At 38.7% G+C, this 15814-nt stretch overlaps 1 protein-coding gene across 1 annotated transcript in view; it reads left to right on the top strand.

The window, feature by feature from the left end:
• COL25A1 (collagen type XXV alpha 1 chain) overlaps positions 1–15814 on the top strand; it is a 463430-nt gene that overhangs the window by 356143 nt on the left and 91473 nt on the right. The window contains exon 12 of the mRNA XM_067036470.1: positions 2170–2214. Within this exon, the coding sequence (XP_066892571.1) occupies positions 2170–2214 (45 nt within the window). The remainder of the gene's footprint in view (positions 1–2169; positions 2215–15814) is intronic.

The following is a 15814-nucleotide window of genomic DNA, read 5'->3' as shown; positions in this document are numbered from 1 at the left end:
CAGTAGTAAATACATCAGTAGCAGGTAGATGGCCCTTTGCCAATAAAATATCACTAAGTCCCCATTCCCCATCACACTTCCCACCCCATAAAGATGACAAAAAAGGATATTTAACCTGCAGAAAACTAAAGAAAATAATTGTATTACAACAGGTGGAAAAGTGATTATTCTTTATCTTTGGAATCCATCAAAGTTAGAGATGTTTTATCCCCCAAGCTTGGGCATGTGGCATCTGTTGAAACATAATCCCACAAACGAAGTAAAAGCCAATGCGTTGTGAGACAGCTTGTGTATAGGAACAGTTTGTCCTTAGCAATAATGTCTCTATTAAGTATGGTGTGAAATTGTAAAGCTACCCTAATCCACATGCGACCAGGATGAAATTACTGCCTCAGGATTCGGGAAGTCCTTAAATGAGCCACTCAATATAATCACCAAGAAAGCACTAAGGAACTTGCTATCTCAATTTGTTTTGCATGTAATGACTATATTTTTAATAAACTTTATTTTTTAAGCAGTTTTAGATTTATAATTACTATTTTAATTGTTTTCCATTATTCTTAAAGAAATTTAATATTATACAGCTACTAAGAAAAATCTGTTTTCTAGTGCTAAACAAAAAAAAAGCACATTCTATTTTAAAATGGTTTCGGGCTTCCCTGGTGGCGCAGTGGTTGAGAGTCCGCCTGCCGATGCAGGGGACGCGCGTACGTGCCCCGGTCCGGGAAGATCCCACATGCCGCGGAGCTGCTGGGCCCGTGAGCCATGGCCGCTGAGCCTGCGCGTCCGGAGCCTGTGCTCTGCAACGGGAGAGGCCGCAACAGTGAGAGGCCCGCGTCCGCATTTGTTAATGTTTCTGTATCCAGTTAAATGTCAGATTTTCTCAGATAGTAATTAGCTTTCTTATTCTCAGTTCAACCACCTATGTCCAGTCATTGTAATCACCCCAGTGCATGTGTGCACACTTCCAAGTGTGCGTGCACACACACACACACACACACACACACACAAGATAATATTTTTTGTGTAGAAGTTGTGTTGTTTCTAGCTGGTGTTTACCATTTGCAACATCCTTTCTAGTCTACTTTGGAAGATGTATTCACACTCATGTGGTTTAAACACTTCCTGAGAGTCTCGGGGAAATGCTTTCAAATACAACAAACTTGAGTTTACAACATGGGTCCCTTATTTGTCTAACTGTGGAGCAAGTGGGTGTTATTTTAATTACCTTTCATTTTATGTTATTTAATTTCATGAAATTCAGGAGTTACTGCTACTGCTAGGCTTTTTCCAGATGAAACTAAGCATATGTAATTTTTAAAAATATTTGTTTATTTATTTGGTTGCGCTGGGTCTTAGCTGCAGCAGGTGGGCTCCTTGGTTGTGGCTCCAGGGCTCCTTGGTTGCGGCAGGCAGGCTCCTTAGTTGCAGCATGCAAACTCATAGTTGCAGCATGCATATGGGATCTAGTTCCCTGACCAGGGATCGAAGCTGGACTCCCTGCATTGGGAGCACAGAGTCTTATCCACTGCTCCACGAGGGAAACCCCAGCAAGTTTAATTCTTTTGTGTGTGTTTACATATTTATTTATTTATTTATTTATAACATCTTTATTGGAGTATAATTCCTTTACAATGGTGTATTAGTGTCTGCTTTATAACAAAGTGAATCAGCTATACGTTTACATATATCCCCATATCTCCTCCCTCTTGCATCTCCCTCCCACCCTCCCTATCCCACTCCTGTAGGTGGACACGAAGCACCGAGCTGATCTCCCTGTGCCATGTGGCTGCTTCCCACTAGCTATCTATTTTACATTTGGTAGTGTATATGCCATGTTTATTAAAAGCACCCAAATTTAGAGCTATGTGGCCTTTTGATAGCTCTAAATCTCAATTTATGATGTGAATTTCTTTAAAATCATATTAGCATTAAGTAGATATTTACAAATGTGTTTAAATTTAACTTTATGGTTTTTGGAAAAGCTTGATGAATCTGTTTACATTATTGTATATTTGAACACTGTAGATAAGATCTGAAAAACATAGCCTCCCAGACATGTTTTTAGCAAGGTAAAGTTATGGCTGACATAACTAATACAGTATAAATTTAGAATTGAAATATTTTGTGACTATGATATCAATTTATTTCAATCATGTGTCTCCTTAGGGTTCTGTTGGAGCACCTGGAATTCCAGGGATGAATGGGCAAAAGGTGAGTTCTATAGAATATACTACTTTTGATCATTTGGAGAGGATTAAAATCACAGTTTTTCTAGTCAGTAATGTTGGTAATAAGCTTAAATGCTCATAAAAATATTACATATACTTTTGAAATATAGGAATATTATGGGGCAAATGATCAAATTAGTTTAATTTTTAAACTAGTGCATTAAATAGCCAGAAACTCTTAGAAAATTTTCCATTTTATTTTGATATGTATGAGACACAACTATATGTTTCTCATAAATATATTTGGAGAATGAAAAATGCTGTGTTTAACATTAATTGTGATAAAATGCACTCTGGTTTATTCTTGTTATGGAAGGCTAATATGCATTATTTCTTTCATTAACAAAAGTTATTCCTACAGAGGGACCCTATTGGAATCTTGTGAATTCAGAAGCAAACTTTTTTTGCTGTTAAGCAAAATTAGGAGTTAGACTTGCTAAGCTCTGGGAGTACACTTTTACTGTACTGTTAATCATGAAGGGAAAAAATTTAAGTAAAAAAGAGCCCACAGCTCTACATAGACATGTCTATGTGCCTGTGTACATTTATTCCTACAAGATACTTGCAGTTGGACAAAGCATCTAGCTGTATCCCACAGGTGGATCTGATATTCTGTGCTCCTTAACACTGCCGACTTGCTCTTCAATCTGGAACCTCTCCAGAGACCAGGAAAGCCATTGTGGTGGCTACCAAAGCCGCTATCTGGGCCCATCTACCAGGAGCCAAAGAGCTGAGCTAGGGACTTTCCTGTCTCCCTCAGAGCTTTTGGACTGGCCCTTTGAAATCCTGTCACTCATCAACTTGTCTTCCCAGAGGACTTTAAATCCATGCACTCTGAATTGAGTTCTGAAATCATAAGGAGCCCAACCCTTACAGACTTCCTTGTGACCTCTCCCATATTGTCCACATTTTCTTCTCCAATGAGACATAAACAATAACAATTTAAAACCTACTGAGTGGCTAAGAACATGGGTCTCCCACTTAGAGACTGTGAATTTTGGCAAAGTCCTTGAATTCTCTGGCTTCAGTTTCCTCATTTGTAAAAGGGAGACAGTAGCAATTCCTACCTAATAAGGTTAATGTGAGGCTTAAATGAGGAAATAGGCATAAAGCCCTTATGACCGTGTTAGATATTACTATTAATCTTTTCCTTCATTTCATTTTAGTGAAATTCTGGAAAGTTGATTGACCTATGTTTTGGAGTTTTTTTAATTTTTATTTATTTATTCATTTATTTTTGGCTGCATTGGGTCTTCGTTACTGCCCACAGGCTTTCTCTAGTTGCAGCGAGCGGGGGCTACTCTTTGTTGCGGTGCGCGGGCTTCTCATTGCGGTGACTTCTCTTGTGGTGGAGCAGGGGCTCTAGGCGCGTGGGCTCAGTAGTTGTGGCTCGCTGGGCTTCTTTGCTCTGCGGTGTATGGGATCTTCCTAGACCAGGGCTCGAACCCGTGTCCCCTGCATTGGCAGGTGGATTCTTAACCACTGCGCCACCAGGGAAGTCCCTTGACCTATGTTTTAAGAGACTCTCTTTTTCCAGAATTTCTCGATTCCCAAGTGAAATTAGTATTGTCAACCAAATCTTATGGTAGCCTGTGGTCCACAAATCAAATATTGGGCTCTCATCAGTAATTAAAAGCCCATGTCACAGCCCTATTTTCCACTTAGTAAAATGTATATCCATTTGCTTCACAAATCCTGGTAAAGACAGAAGATTAACTTTCTATTTAGAATATTGCAGCTCATGGAGGGAAACATGAGCAAAAATTTGAAAGTCTATTCATTCTATGAAGGATTTGAAAATTATGTAACTCAAGATAATATTTAGAAAGAACAAAATATTCATATAACATAAATACTGTTTTTAACATTTGGTGAAAAACAAAACTTGTATGCCTAAGGTTAATGTTTTGCTTTCTCTTTGTTTCTTTTCTTTTTCCAACTTTGAGACAATCGTGAAAAGTCATAGAAACCTTTACCCTGAAACAAAACACCTTTAAAACTGTCAAATATATGCTTATGAAGACTGCATATTCTTTATTTTTGCAAAGGAAATATGCAATTTCCTTAGCGAGAGAAAGTAATGTGACATTTTCTTGTCCTACTCACCAAGTTTAAATTATATTTCAAGGAAATAGACAGTTAATATTTGCAGTTTTATGTCTTGTTACACATCTTGATAGCATTTTTAAAGTGTTTTCTGTAAAACCTAGGGAAGCTACTTTTATGAAGGTACCAGAAAAATGTAGTTCAAGATTTTTTCTTCCTACTCCTTAGAACTTAAATAAAACTTTGTGTTAATCCTAGCCATTATCTAACATTCGTAATACTTGTTACATCCTCTTTAGGACAATAAGGTGCAAAAACATGAGTCCACTGAAAAAGCAGATCATTTAGACAGTAAAAACAAAGTTGAAAATGGAGTAATAATTCTATACTTAGAGCTATGAAATGTATCTTGGTTCTCTACAATTTATTTTCCAGAAAGAGAGCTTACAATGACATTAATAATTTTTAAAGCACCTCGATGTCCTTAAACTGTCTTAAGAAAAACATTTTTTTGCACATCACAGTTTCACTTTTTTCAAAGAAGTACTTTTGATACTTAGAAGATCATTTTCAAGTAATGGTTAAGGATCAATATGATTTCTAAGCCATCAGAAACATGGCAAATAACAACTAGAAAATAAAAAGATTTCTCTTTTGTAAAAACAAAGAAACTGGTTTAAGCAAATATTTTGTTAGTCTACCCCTAAAATATTTCCCATCCATTCAGATTGACAAAATTGGTGATTGGGTTTGGCCAATAACTTGGTGATGACATTTTTTTTTACATTATTTTTCTTTAAATTTTGGTCAACTTGATTGCTAATCTGAATATTTCTTATTTGTGTAATGGTCCTCCAGTTCTTCAGATCGTACTGGGAAAAAAGACTTACATAAGCAGTAACATGGCATTCAACTCCAATGTAGCCCCTTCTGGCATCACAATCTATCAAGGGCTACTAAGCACCCTTCTCTGAAAAGTGGCAGGTGGTGTGGTATGTGGTCCTTGCAGTCGAGAGAGAAGGCTTCAAGTCCTTGTCCTCCTTTGGGCAGGTTACTTAAATGTTTCTAAGGCTCCAGTGTAAGATATTAATATAGACTTCGCAGTATTAACTAGATAATGTATCTAAGTGAACATAATGTAGTAGGGGCTCAATAAATATTATCAAGTATCTGTAGTATTATCACACTTTAAGAATTTCAACAAATGAGCCCTAGGCTTACCCTCAAGAAGGAAGTGAAGCCAGTTGAATTTATGATGGGAAGAAAATGAAGATGCAAAGTCACACATGAAGGTAAAATATTTCTCTCTCCCCTGACTCTTTCTCCACTGATGCACCCCATTCCCAGTAGTTGGAATACCAATACTATAGATAAGGGAAAGAGAAAGAGGAAGACACATCTCACATTATTTTGAAAGCTCAGTCACTGGTGTGGGGTCCTGTAGGAGCGCTGACCTGGAGTTGAGATATTCTGTGCTCTTCCACATCATGTGCAGCCTTTGAAAGTTCCTCTTCCTCTCTAGGCTCAAGGCGGCTTCATTTGTAGTATGAGAGAAGGGGCTGTACTAATTTATTTCTAAGTCTCTAAGAGATACTGTGCATCCACAAAAAAATCACCCATGTCTCTTTTCCAATTCAACCAGCTTCTAGCATTCTCTGTCTCCATTTCTGAAAGCAGTTGTTTCCATAATTTGGACTTCTTCCCAATAGCCAAAGCAGTCAGGGTAAATGTAATGCTAGGTCTTACCCAAAAAAGTAAAATGTTGCCTTCTTTGCCTCTGGCTAATAGCACTGGGCACAAAAATTTCTGTAATTCTCATGAACAGATCTTGTTTGTTCAGAGGTATTATAAACATTTTATTTGTGCCCCTTCATTCATTCTCTCTCTCTCTCTCACACACACACATACATGCTTATATGAAGAGATGTATATCTGAATATTTGTCAATTAAACCCTACTTAGATACTGGAGAAGTGGGTTTTTAAAATTATTTTGTAGTAGAAGCATTTTTTAGACTAAAGAATCCTTTGACAAAATAAATTGCTGTCTGTAATTTTTGTTTCTATATATATTTATATATATATTATGTATATAATTTGTGTTTGTATATATATTTATATATTATGTGTATTTAAATATATATATAGGTATATATATCTATATCTATATATCAACTCTTAATAGGTGTTATTAGAACCCTGCTTTTTTTCTCCTCTTTTCACATTTTCACTTTAATTGGCATACATAAGAATAAATCATCATTATGACAATATATTTGAATAGCAAGCAGTGCCCAGCACTGTACAAATGCCATAGGAGAAGAGATCTGGGGGTAATGATAGGGCACATTAAAGGTCTACTTTGTGCAGCTCTCACATCCTTGTCTCTGTTACCATAAAATTAATGTTAAAGAGTTTCAGGATGAAAGGCAAATTATTTTGTCAAAGGAAGGTAAAATGTTTCTGAGGATCCAGAGCCATAGTTTTGCTTCCAGAGCAAAAGACAAATATCAGATGATCTTGTTTCATGTATTTTTCAAATACTTTCTATAGTTTATTATATTTAAAACTTCAAAATAAAATATTGATATTAGTGTATCATCTTGAATCTATCCCAGATAGCTATATGATTTTTAAGTAACATTAAAATTTAATTAGTTTATAGCTATGGTATTAAGAGCTCCTTTTCATCTCTTATCCATGAGTCTCACAGTTCTCCACTGACATTAATCCTCACAGCATACTTCTAATAGCATTTTTATTGTAAGTATATTTAGAGAACAGATAAATGGAAGCTCTCAGACTTCCAAAGGTCAAGCTGTTGATTCAAGTCTATACAGTGAGCTGTATACAACGAACTCAATATTTTTTATCCCTTATTCACTTTCTGTAACCACTAAATGAACTCTTTTCTTTTGCTACCTTGACTTTATCATTAAAATGTCTGAATTAAATTCCTGAAGGATTTAAGTATGTTGTAGTTCTGCTTATATCCTGGCTAGTTAGCGTAAATTTACCCAGTGATCTGTTACCCAATATAATTATAACGTTCCAATTTTAGACTTTAAGAAAAGATACAGCGAGTAAATGAAGTGATTGATTCCAGATTAATTAATAGTTTAGGGAAATTATCTTACAGCAATTTAATACTTTGCAGGTTAAAGTTGAGAGTTAAATTATTTTTATTAATTTTTCTGCCTTTTGAAGTTAGTGACTATGTACATTAGAATTCTAAGAATACATGACTGTGTTTTCTCTGGTAACTATGATAATAGGATGCTTTCTATCTTCTTGAAGAAACATCATCTCTTTCCTATTACAGGATATTTCTCTTTTTTCCTGTTTTATTGAAATATAATTGGCATATATCACTGTATGATTTTTAGGTATATAGCATAAAGGTTTGACTTACATATATAGTGAAATGACTACCACAATAAGTTTAGTTAACATTCACCATCTCATAGAGATAACAATAAAAAGAAATGGAAGAAAAAAAAGAAAAAAATTTGTCCTTATAATGAAAACTCTTAGGATTACTCTCTTAACTTTCATATACATCATACAACAATGGTAGCTATAGTTATCATGTTGTACGTTACATCTTTAGCATCTTATAATCCAAAGTTTGTACCTTTGGGGAAGATCACCTTCCTGAAGTGGTCACCTTCCGTCAATTCCTACTCTACCCAAAACCTCCAAGCCCCAAGCTCTGGGAACTACAAATCTGATCTCTTTTTTCTGTGAGTTTGTTTTTTTGTTGTTTGTGTTTGTTTGTTCTTGTTTTTTTAGATTCTACATAAAGGTGAGATCATAAAATATTTTTGTCTTTCTCTGTCTGACTTATTTCACTTAACATAATGCCCTAAAGGTCCATCCATGTTGTCACAAATGTCAGGATTTCCTCGTTTATTATGGCTGAACGATATTCCGTTGTACGTGTATATACACCATAACTTCTTTGTCCGTTCATCTGTGGATGGACACTAGGGTTGTTTCCATGTTTTGGCTGTTGTAAGTAATGTTGCTGTGAACATGGGGTGCAGATATCTTTTTAATTTAGTGTTTTCATTTCCTTTGTATATATTCCCTGAAGTGGAATTGCTGAATCATGTGGTAGTTCTATTTTTAATTTTTTGAGGATCCTCCATACTGTTTTCCATAGTGGATGCACCAATTTACAGTCCCACCAACAGTGCACAAGTGTTCTCTTTTTTCCACATCCTCGTGAGCTTTTGTTATCTCGTGTCTTTTTTGATGATAGCCATTCTGACAGGTATGATGTGATATCTCATTGTGGTTTTGATTTGCATTTCCCTGATGATTAGTGATGTTGAGCATCTTTTCATGTGCTTGTTGGCAATTCATATACAGGATCTTTCATATAGTAAAATTACATCATCCCTGAGTTCTATGCATATATTCGCAGACATTTTTATATACGAGCTTACTCTTAAAGGGACTTTTCACTCAATTTTACTTGTTAAGTGAAACAAAAGCTATTTCTATTCTTTATATAATTAATTTTAAGTTCTTTTATAAGGGGATAAAAAGTTGGTTGAAAGAAGTACTGTAATGCTGGCTTGAAATAAAGCAATTATAGTAATTTTTTTTAAAAAACCACTTTCCCCCTGACTTCATTTAGGCATGTTACTTTAATAAAAGTTAATACTAGTTATCATTCTGCTAAAGGGTAATATTGGGAGAGGGAAGACTAAATAGTTGAGGAAATGGTATTGGTGGGGGAAGGGGTGTGAGAGGAAGGAAAGCTGATCACAGACTGTTGCAAAACAAAGCAACAACAATGGAAATGTGTTTGAATGAATTATGACATCATCGAGTCCACTTATTTTCCATTTTAGTTGAAAAGACACTATATTTTATAGATGAGATCACCAAAATATTATTTACTAGATCTGATTAAACTGCATATATAATCTGGTGATTTTTTAAAAAACTTAACCTTAAACATTTTCATTGATTTATTTACCAATTCCTTTATTCAACAAATCTTTCTTCAGCCTTTACTACTAAGTACAAGGCACCGTCTGAGCACTGACATTAACGCTGTCTCTGCCCTCATGGAATTTCAGCCTATGGTAGATAAGGACATTATATGAAGTTATACTAAAAATCTGTTAAATGAGAATGCTGTTAAGTACTACAGCGGAGGAGCACAGGACAGCCTGGCCTGGTGCAAAAGGGTCAAGTAATGCTTCCCTGAATAGGCAACTTTAGGTGCAACTTAAACAGTGAACAGCAGTTGGTAAAGGGAAAAGAAAATATCACTACGTTGCAGTACTTACAGTTCAAGTTAGACAACCTTGGTCTTGGAATTTTTTTCCTAAAACACCACATTATTAACCACTTTAGGGTTTTTGTATTCATCTTGGACTACTTTTTTTCCAAATTTCTTACCACTAAAATAGTAAGTCAATATAAATCACAAAGCCTGCTCTTGTATCATTAGATCTGATCTCTGAATGACATTCTTGATTTTGAAATTTGCATTAAAAATAAGGCTGCAATGAAATAACATTGTGACAATCATAACAGCTTAACATTTACCCAATTCCATCTGTTTGATACTAGGCCACATTGCCAAGGGGATAGGAACCATTACCCAATTATGAAACAGCATCAGTGGGGTTAATTTGGGAGAAATTGAATTTCTTTCAGGATCTTCTTCTCTGTCTTCTCTGCCCAATGCAGAGAAGAGAAGAGTGCAGTATGTAATACTAACATGTATTTAGCATTTATTAACTGCCAGGCACTGTCCTAAGTTTACCTCACTTATTCCTCACAGCAAATCTATGAAGTGGATACTATTATTATCTCCATTTTATTAATGAGGAAACCAAGGCGCAGAAAGGATATTTAGCCCAGGGTCACTGAGGTGTTTGTGGGAAAGTTCAACTTCAAAGCCAGTTTGTTGGCTCCAGCTGTTAAGAGTGTGGATTTTAAATTCAGAAAATTCCATCTTTGCTGTTCAGTATATGTATGATCTTGGACAAGTTACTTTCCTTCTCTGAGCTTTAGTTTCTTCATTTGTCAAATGAAGATTGTCATGTTTACCTCAAAGTTTAATTGGACAAAATAAAGGAAGAATAGAATGTTAACTGTTTATTTTAAAACATTATTAAATAAGAGCAGACTATTTTCCACTTTGAATTGGGGGCATTAAGAGCTCCATGACTCAGAAACGTGTTGGATGTATAAGTGAAAGTTAGTAAGAAGTATTATCTCGGGCTTCCCTGGTGGCGCAGTGGTTGAGAGTCCACCTGCCGATGCAGGGGACGCGGGTTCGTGCCCCGGTCCGGGAAGATCCCACGTGCCGCGGAGTGGCTGGGCCCGTGAGCCGTGGCCGCTGAGCCTGCGCGTCCGGAGCCTGTGCTCCACAACGGGAGAAGTCACAGCAGTGAGAAACCCGCATACCGCAAAAAAAAAAAAAAAAAACTATTATCTCTTTCTACTACTTTTCACTGATCTTTAGAGTTTTTCCCGTTAGACATAACCATTTACCATTTCTATGAATAATTAGGCACATCTCTTCCAAGTGAAAAGAATAATTTATCGTTCAAACTATACATAGATGTATTATTAGGAACTATACTTTAGGAAAGAAGAAATTACCTGGGTTTTTAAACTTTAAAAAAGGGTATATTATCAAGGGCACGTTATGCTGCAAGTCATAGAATACTTAACAGAACTCGTTTTTAAAATAAAGGTGTTAATTGGTCATGTAACTTGAAGGTCCAGCATTAATGCAGGCTTCAGCATTGCTTTGTCCTGGCACCTAAACCTCGATGAAGTAAAAACCCATTTCTTCCATCTTGTCACTCTGTCTTTCATGTTGCTGCCTTCACTCTAATTCCTACTCTCCTCTTGATTGGAAGGTGGTTGCCAGTCAAGCCTGGGGCTGCATTCTTTCCTATCTACATCCAGAGAGTGAATGAGAGTGGTCTTTCCCCCAAACATCCAACACCACTTTTGAGTTTCTTTGTCGTTGGATACACAGAAGTCCCCGCCTCTTCCTCATTCGTGCACTAGGGGAATATCAGATGCTGATTAGCTATTGCTACTGCAGTTCCTTTTCTAGCAGCCCTAGTCATGCACAAAGTTGCAATAAACACTAATTATCTAATTTAGAAGAGATTCGTGTAAGACGCGAGAGCTGAACAAAGTGTCTTGTATCTGACTTATCCCAGTCCTAACAGCCTCTTCCAGGACACATACCCCCCTTCATCCATTTTGATATTTTGTCTTCCTAAAACATGTCTTTATTCTTAATCTTTTTTTTTCCATAAGAGTACACGCAGAGAACAATTTCTCTGATACACGTAAAAGAGACCCCCACCCCACACTGTGACATCATGTTCCCAGGCTGGTTTTTGGTGACTTTTGCACCTTTTATAAGTTATTTAAAAGGGAATACTGGACAGTGTTTCCCTTAGACCCAGGCAGTGTTCCCCTTCACCCTCCTTTATCCCTCTTATGTTGGGTCCATCCCCACGGGATGAGAAGTCCACAGGGCCAAGGAGACATGCCCACTCAAAGCCCAGATCCCTGCTTCTAGATCACGGCCCGGGTACCTGGGACCCAAGAATTCCTGCCTCTATTGTGCTGAGGCTGCTTCCATTGCCCGTAGTGGCCTCTTCCCCAGGTCCATTTTCCCAAGGGTGAACCACACAGCGGGCGTGTGCGCCTGTACACCTGTGAGGGGCCTAGAGCAGCTATTGGTAGGGAGCTTTCGGCAGAGCTTGCAGGCCGTGGTGTCCACACGCAGCCCCAAAGTCCCTTCTTGATGAATAAGGGAACTGGCGTTGGGGAGAGAAGGGAAGACATTAGCAGGGAGGGTTGAGATGGGGGGGTCATCCATGTGTACTTCTCCCTAGACCTTCACATTTTCGGGGTGTGCTCAAGGCAGATCATTCTTCTCTCCTGTAAATTTCATCCCGATAAACTCAACTTAGCTATTTTCTGTGACCCCTAAATTCTTAGCTATCTCTTTGCATTTGAACTTCTTTGTTCAAATTACATTTTGTACACTTCTGTCTATGTTAGCTGTACAAAAAATGCGAATAAACGTGTTAACCACAAACTTATTTCTGAAATAGTCCATACTGTAGCACAGGTTTTCTTATTTTAGACATTTGTACTTTTTTAAAAAGCATAATGAAGGTTTGGTTATTAGGTTTAGTTTAGGTATTACTTTAATCAGTTTAGGACCCATTTCAGTAAATTATCTGAAATAGAATGTTTTCATTAAGTTTCTGGCTGATAGAAGGGTCTACTTTTCTACTATTATTCATAGTACCAAGGTGGACAAAGAGATTTTAATTTTAGGGAGGGAGTTTGCTGACTGGATAAATGAGACAAAACTCCCCTACAGGGATGCTGGTTCTTTGGTGCACAACCAACCCAACAGAAAGCTCAAAGAATTTTCTGTTTCTCTTTCACCAAATAACAAAGCCTCTGCCTCCGGGAAAGAAACAGAAGAAGCATTAGGCATTGAGTATGCAAGTAGGAGCTAAAAACTACTGAATTGCTCCACATAGGAGAGGGTGAAGCTGAATTCCCAGGATGGTTGAGGAAGGAGGGAAGGAAGGAAGAAGGTGAGGTGGAAGGGGGAGAGAGGAGAAGGCAGAGAGATGAGGCAAGTCTGAGTGCTCTGTGATGGGACACCTTTCAGGAACCCCAGATATTCAATCCTGAGCTCACAAAAGACCTGAGGAGACGCAGACGTAGAGACTGGACTTGAGGACATGGGGAGGAGGAAGGGTAAGCTGGGACGAAGTGAGAGAGTGGCATGGACATATATACACTACCAAATGTAATATAGATAGCTAGTGGGAAGCAGCCGCATAGCACAGGGAGATCAGCTCGGTGCTTTGTGACCATCTAGAGGGGTGGGATAGGGAGGGTGGGTGGGAGGGAGGGAGACACAAGAGAAAGGAGATATGGGGATATATGTATATGTATAACTGATTCACTTTGTTATACAGCAGAAACTAACACACCATTGTAAAGCAATTATACTCCAATAAAGATGTTAAAAATTTTATAAATAAATAAATTAATTAAATTAAATGAGTCATGTCAAAAAAAAAAAAAGACCTGAGGAGAGTGAACTTCTTGAGGCAACTGGTGAAGAACCAACTGACCCATCTGAATTGGTCTGGGGCAAAACAGACATGACACATACAGATGTAAGAACTCAAGCAGAGGGGTGGGAAAGCAAATCCTAGACTTCCATAGCTGGTGAAATCGGGACTTGAGGCAAGTTTAATCAGATGTCTGAGGAATCTTCCTTTATGCCACCACTGACGTGTTTAGTCCAACAACAACAACTAATAATAATAATAAAATAAATTTTAATCCCTTAGATCTGGGAGAGGGTAAGCATTTAATCTCCCTCCACACACTGCATAGAATAAAAGCTGAGCCCCACAGAAGCTCAAGCAATTTGCACTGTGTCTCAGGACCGGAAGTAGAAAACGTGGGATTAGACTGGAGGCTTCCTGAAGCAGCTTTCTCATTTTTTGCAAAAATTAAAGACAAAAGAAACATAATAAATATGAATGAGTTCTTTAGACACAAGTTACTCAGATAGAGGAAGCAGAAGATGGGGAATCAGAAGACCTGGGTTCTAATCTCCCATCTGCCTCTTTGCAGCTCTTTGCTTCTGGAAAAGGTACTTCCCCTTTCTGAATGTGTTTCTTCATCTATTAAGAATGGCTGGCTTGGTTCCTTTCAACTAAAATATTGCCCTTGGGACTTCCCTGGCAGTCCAGTGATCAAGACTCTGCACTTCCACTGCAGGGGGCATGGGTTAGGTCCCTGGTCGGGGAACTAAGATCCCGCATGCCACGCGGTGCAGCCAAAAAGAGAAAAATATATATATATATTGCCCTATTTTGTGAGTGCTTCTGCTTAGGGAGAAGCAGATGTTAGAATGAGTTCATGAGGTAAATGATGACACATGTAAGTTTTCTGTGAAAGTTGAGATGACGTGATAATTTATACAACCAGCATTGCCCCAGCTACTACTTGCCCTTCACTGAGACACATGGGGCGAGGGAAGGAGCAGATAGAAGAGGGGAGATAACCGAATAGATGGAAATATTTCTAATGGCCTGGTCTCTGTACCCACAGGCACAGCTGTTGGAGCCTTTCGTCCTCTAGGCAACCACCCTTGCCCTGACGGAGTCCTAGAGGGGCTCCGGGCTTTTCCTTGGCAGCAGTGAAAGTTCTGCTCATTCCTGGCATCCTGCCCTTCACAGGACTCCTCCCCTCCACTAACTCCCTCTCTTCACTGACCCCAGGCTAGTCCTCTACTTTTCAGTTCTGTTTCAGACTGACCTGCGGGACACGGACATGTCACTGCTGGGTTAACATCTCTCCCATCTTTTTCCTGGGTCCCTGTCTCTTTTCTCACCGCTGTCTTTCACCATGGTCCAGACAAAGAGCCATCTCTTGCCACCAGATTTATAGGTCTTTTCCAGTTTCCCAGCAGAAAAGTCTTGCTGTCTGCACCTCTTACCAGGCCTGTAAGGGCTTCACATTTTCATATAGGCTTAATGTAATCGCGTCTCCTGTGTTCATCCATTCCTCCAACATGGATGTACCGAACAATTATTATGTGTTAAGGTACAGTTTCTAGGCAATGTGGAAAGAGGAGTGAACTAAACAAAGTGAGTATTCTAGTGGTGGAGAGGGGGTGGGAAATCCGGTCGCCAAGTAAATTACAGAAGACTCAATCAAATTTGAATTGCAGATAAACAAACCATCATTTTTCATGTGGTATGTCCATTCAGTGTTTGGGATACACTTAATTAAAAATTATCTGTTGTTTATCCAAAATTAAATTTTAGCTGCGTGTCTTGTATTTTTATTTGCCAAATCTGGCAATCCTAATGGGGGTGACGGAAAAGGAACAAAAAAATTCTCCCTTAGGTGGAAATTAGTGCAGTGGAGAAAGCGAAGTAAGATAATGGGTGGTCATAGGGAGTGGTGGTGTGTGGTGGTGGGTATTCCAGGCAACTCCTGTAATAAGCGGATAGTTGCTCCAAGGCTGAGAAGGTGAGAGAGTAAATCCCTGGATATCAGAGGGAAGGTGGTCCACGGGAGAGAAGCCCAAATGCAAAGACCGTGGGCCGACTCCTGCCTAGCATCTTGAAATGAAGAGTTCAATGTGGCTGGAGTGGGGCAGAAGGTGAGGTCAGAGAAGCAACAGGGCCAGAACTTGCAGGGGCCCTTACTCCGAGTGCGATGGGACAGCCTTGGAGAGAACTGAGTGAAGGAATTATAAGTTGACTTGTTTTTAGGAGAATGTTGGAGGCTGGTGGGTGGCACGGAGATGGGTTAGGAGGTCCCTAGGGGCAGCCTCTACCCCCGCGCCAACTGTGACTCCCCTGACCCCTCAGCAGCCTCTGCTCCAGAGCAGCCCTCTGCTCTCAACCCCACACACACACCACCTTCCTTGGCAGAGTCCAGTGGTGGATTTTAACTCCATAGTGGCGTCTCCATTCTGAAGTC

This window comes from Kogia breviceps, chromosome 6 (genome assembly GCF_026419965.1).
Source record: "Kogia breviceps isolate mKogBre1 chromosome 6, mKogBre1 haplotype 1, whole genome shotgun sequence".
NCBI lineage: Eukaryota > Metazoa > Chordata > Mammalia > Artiodactyla > Physeteridae > Kogia > Kogia breviceps.
This window is presented reverse-complemented; position numbering and strand designations above follow the sequence as displayed.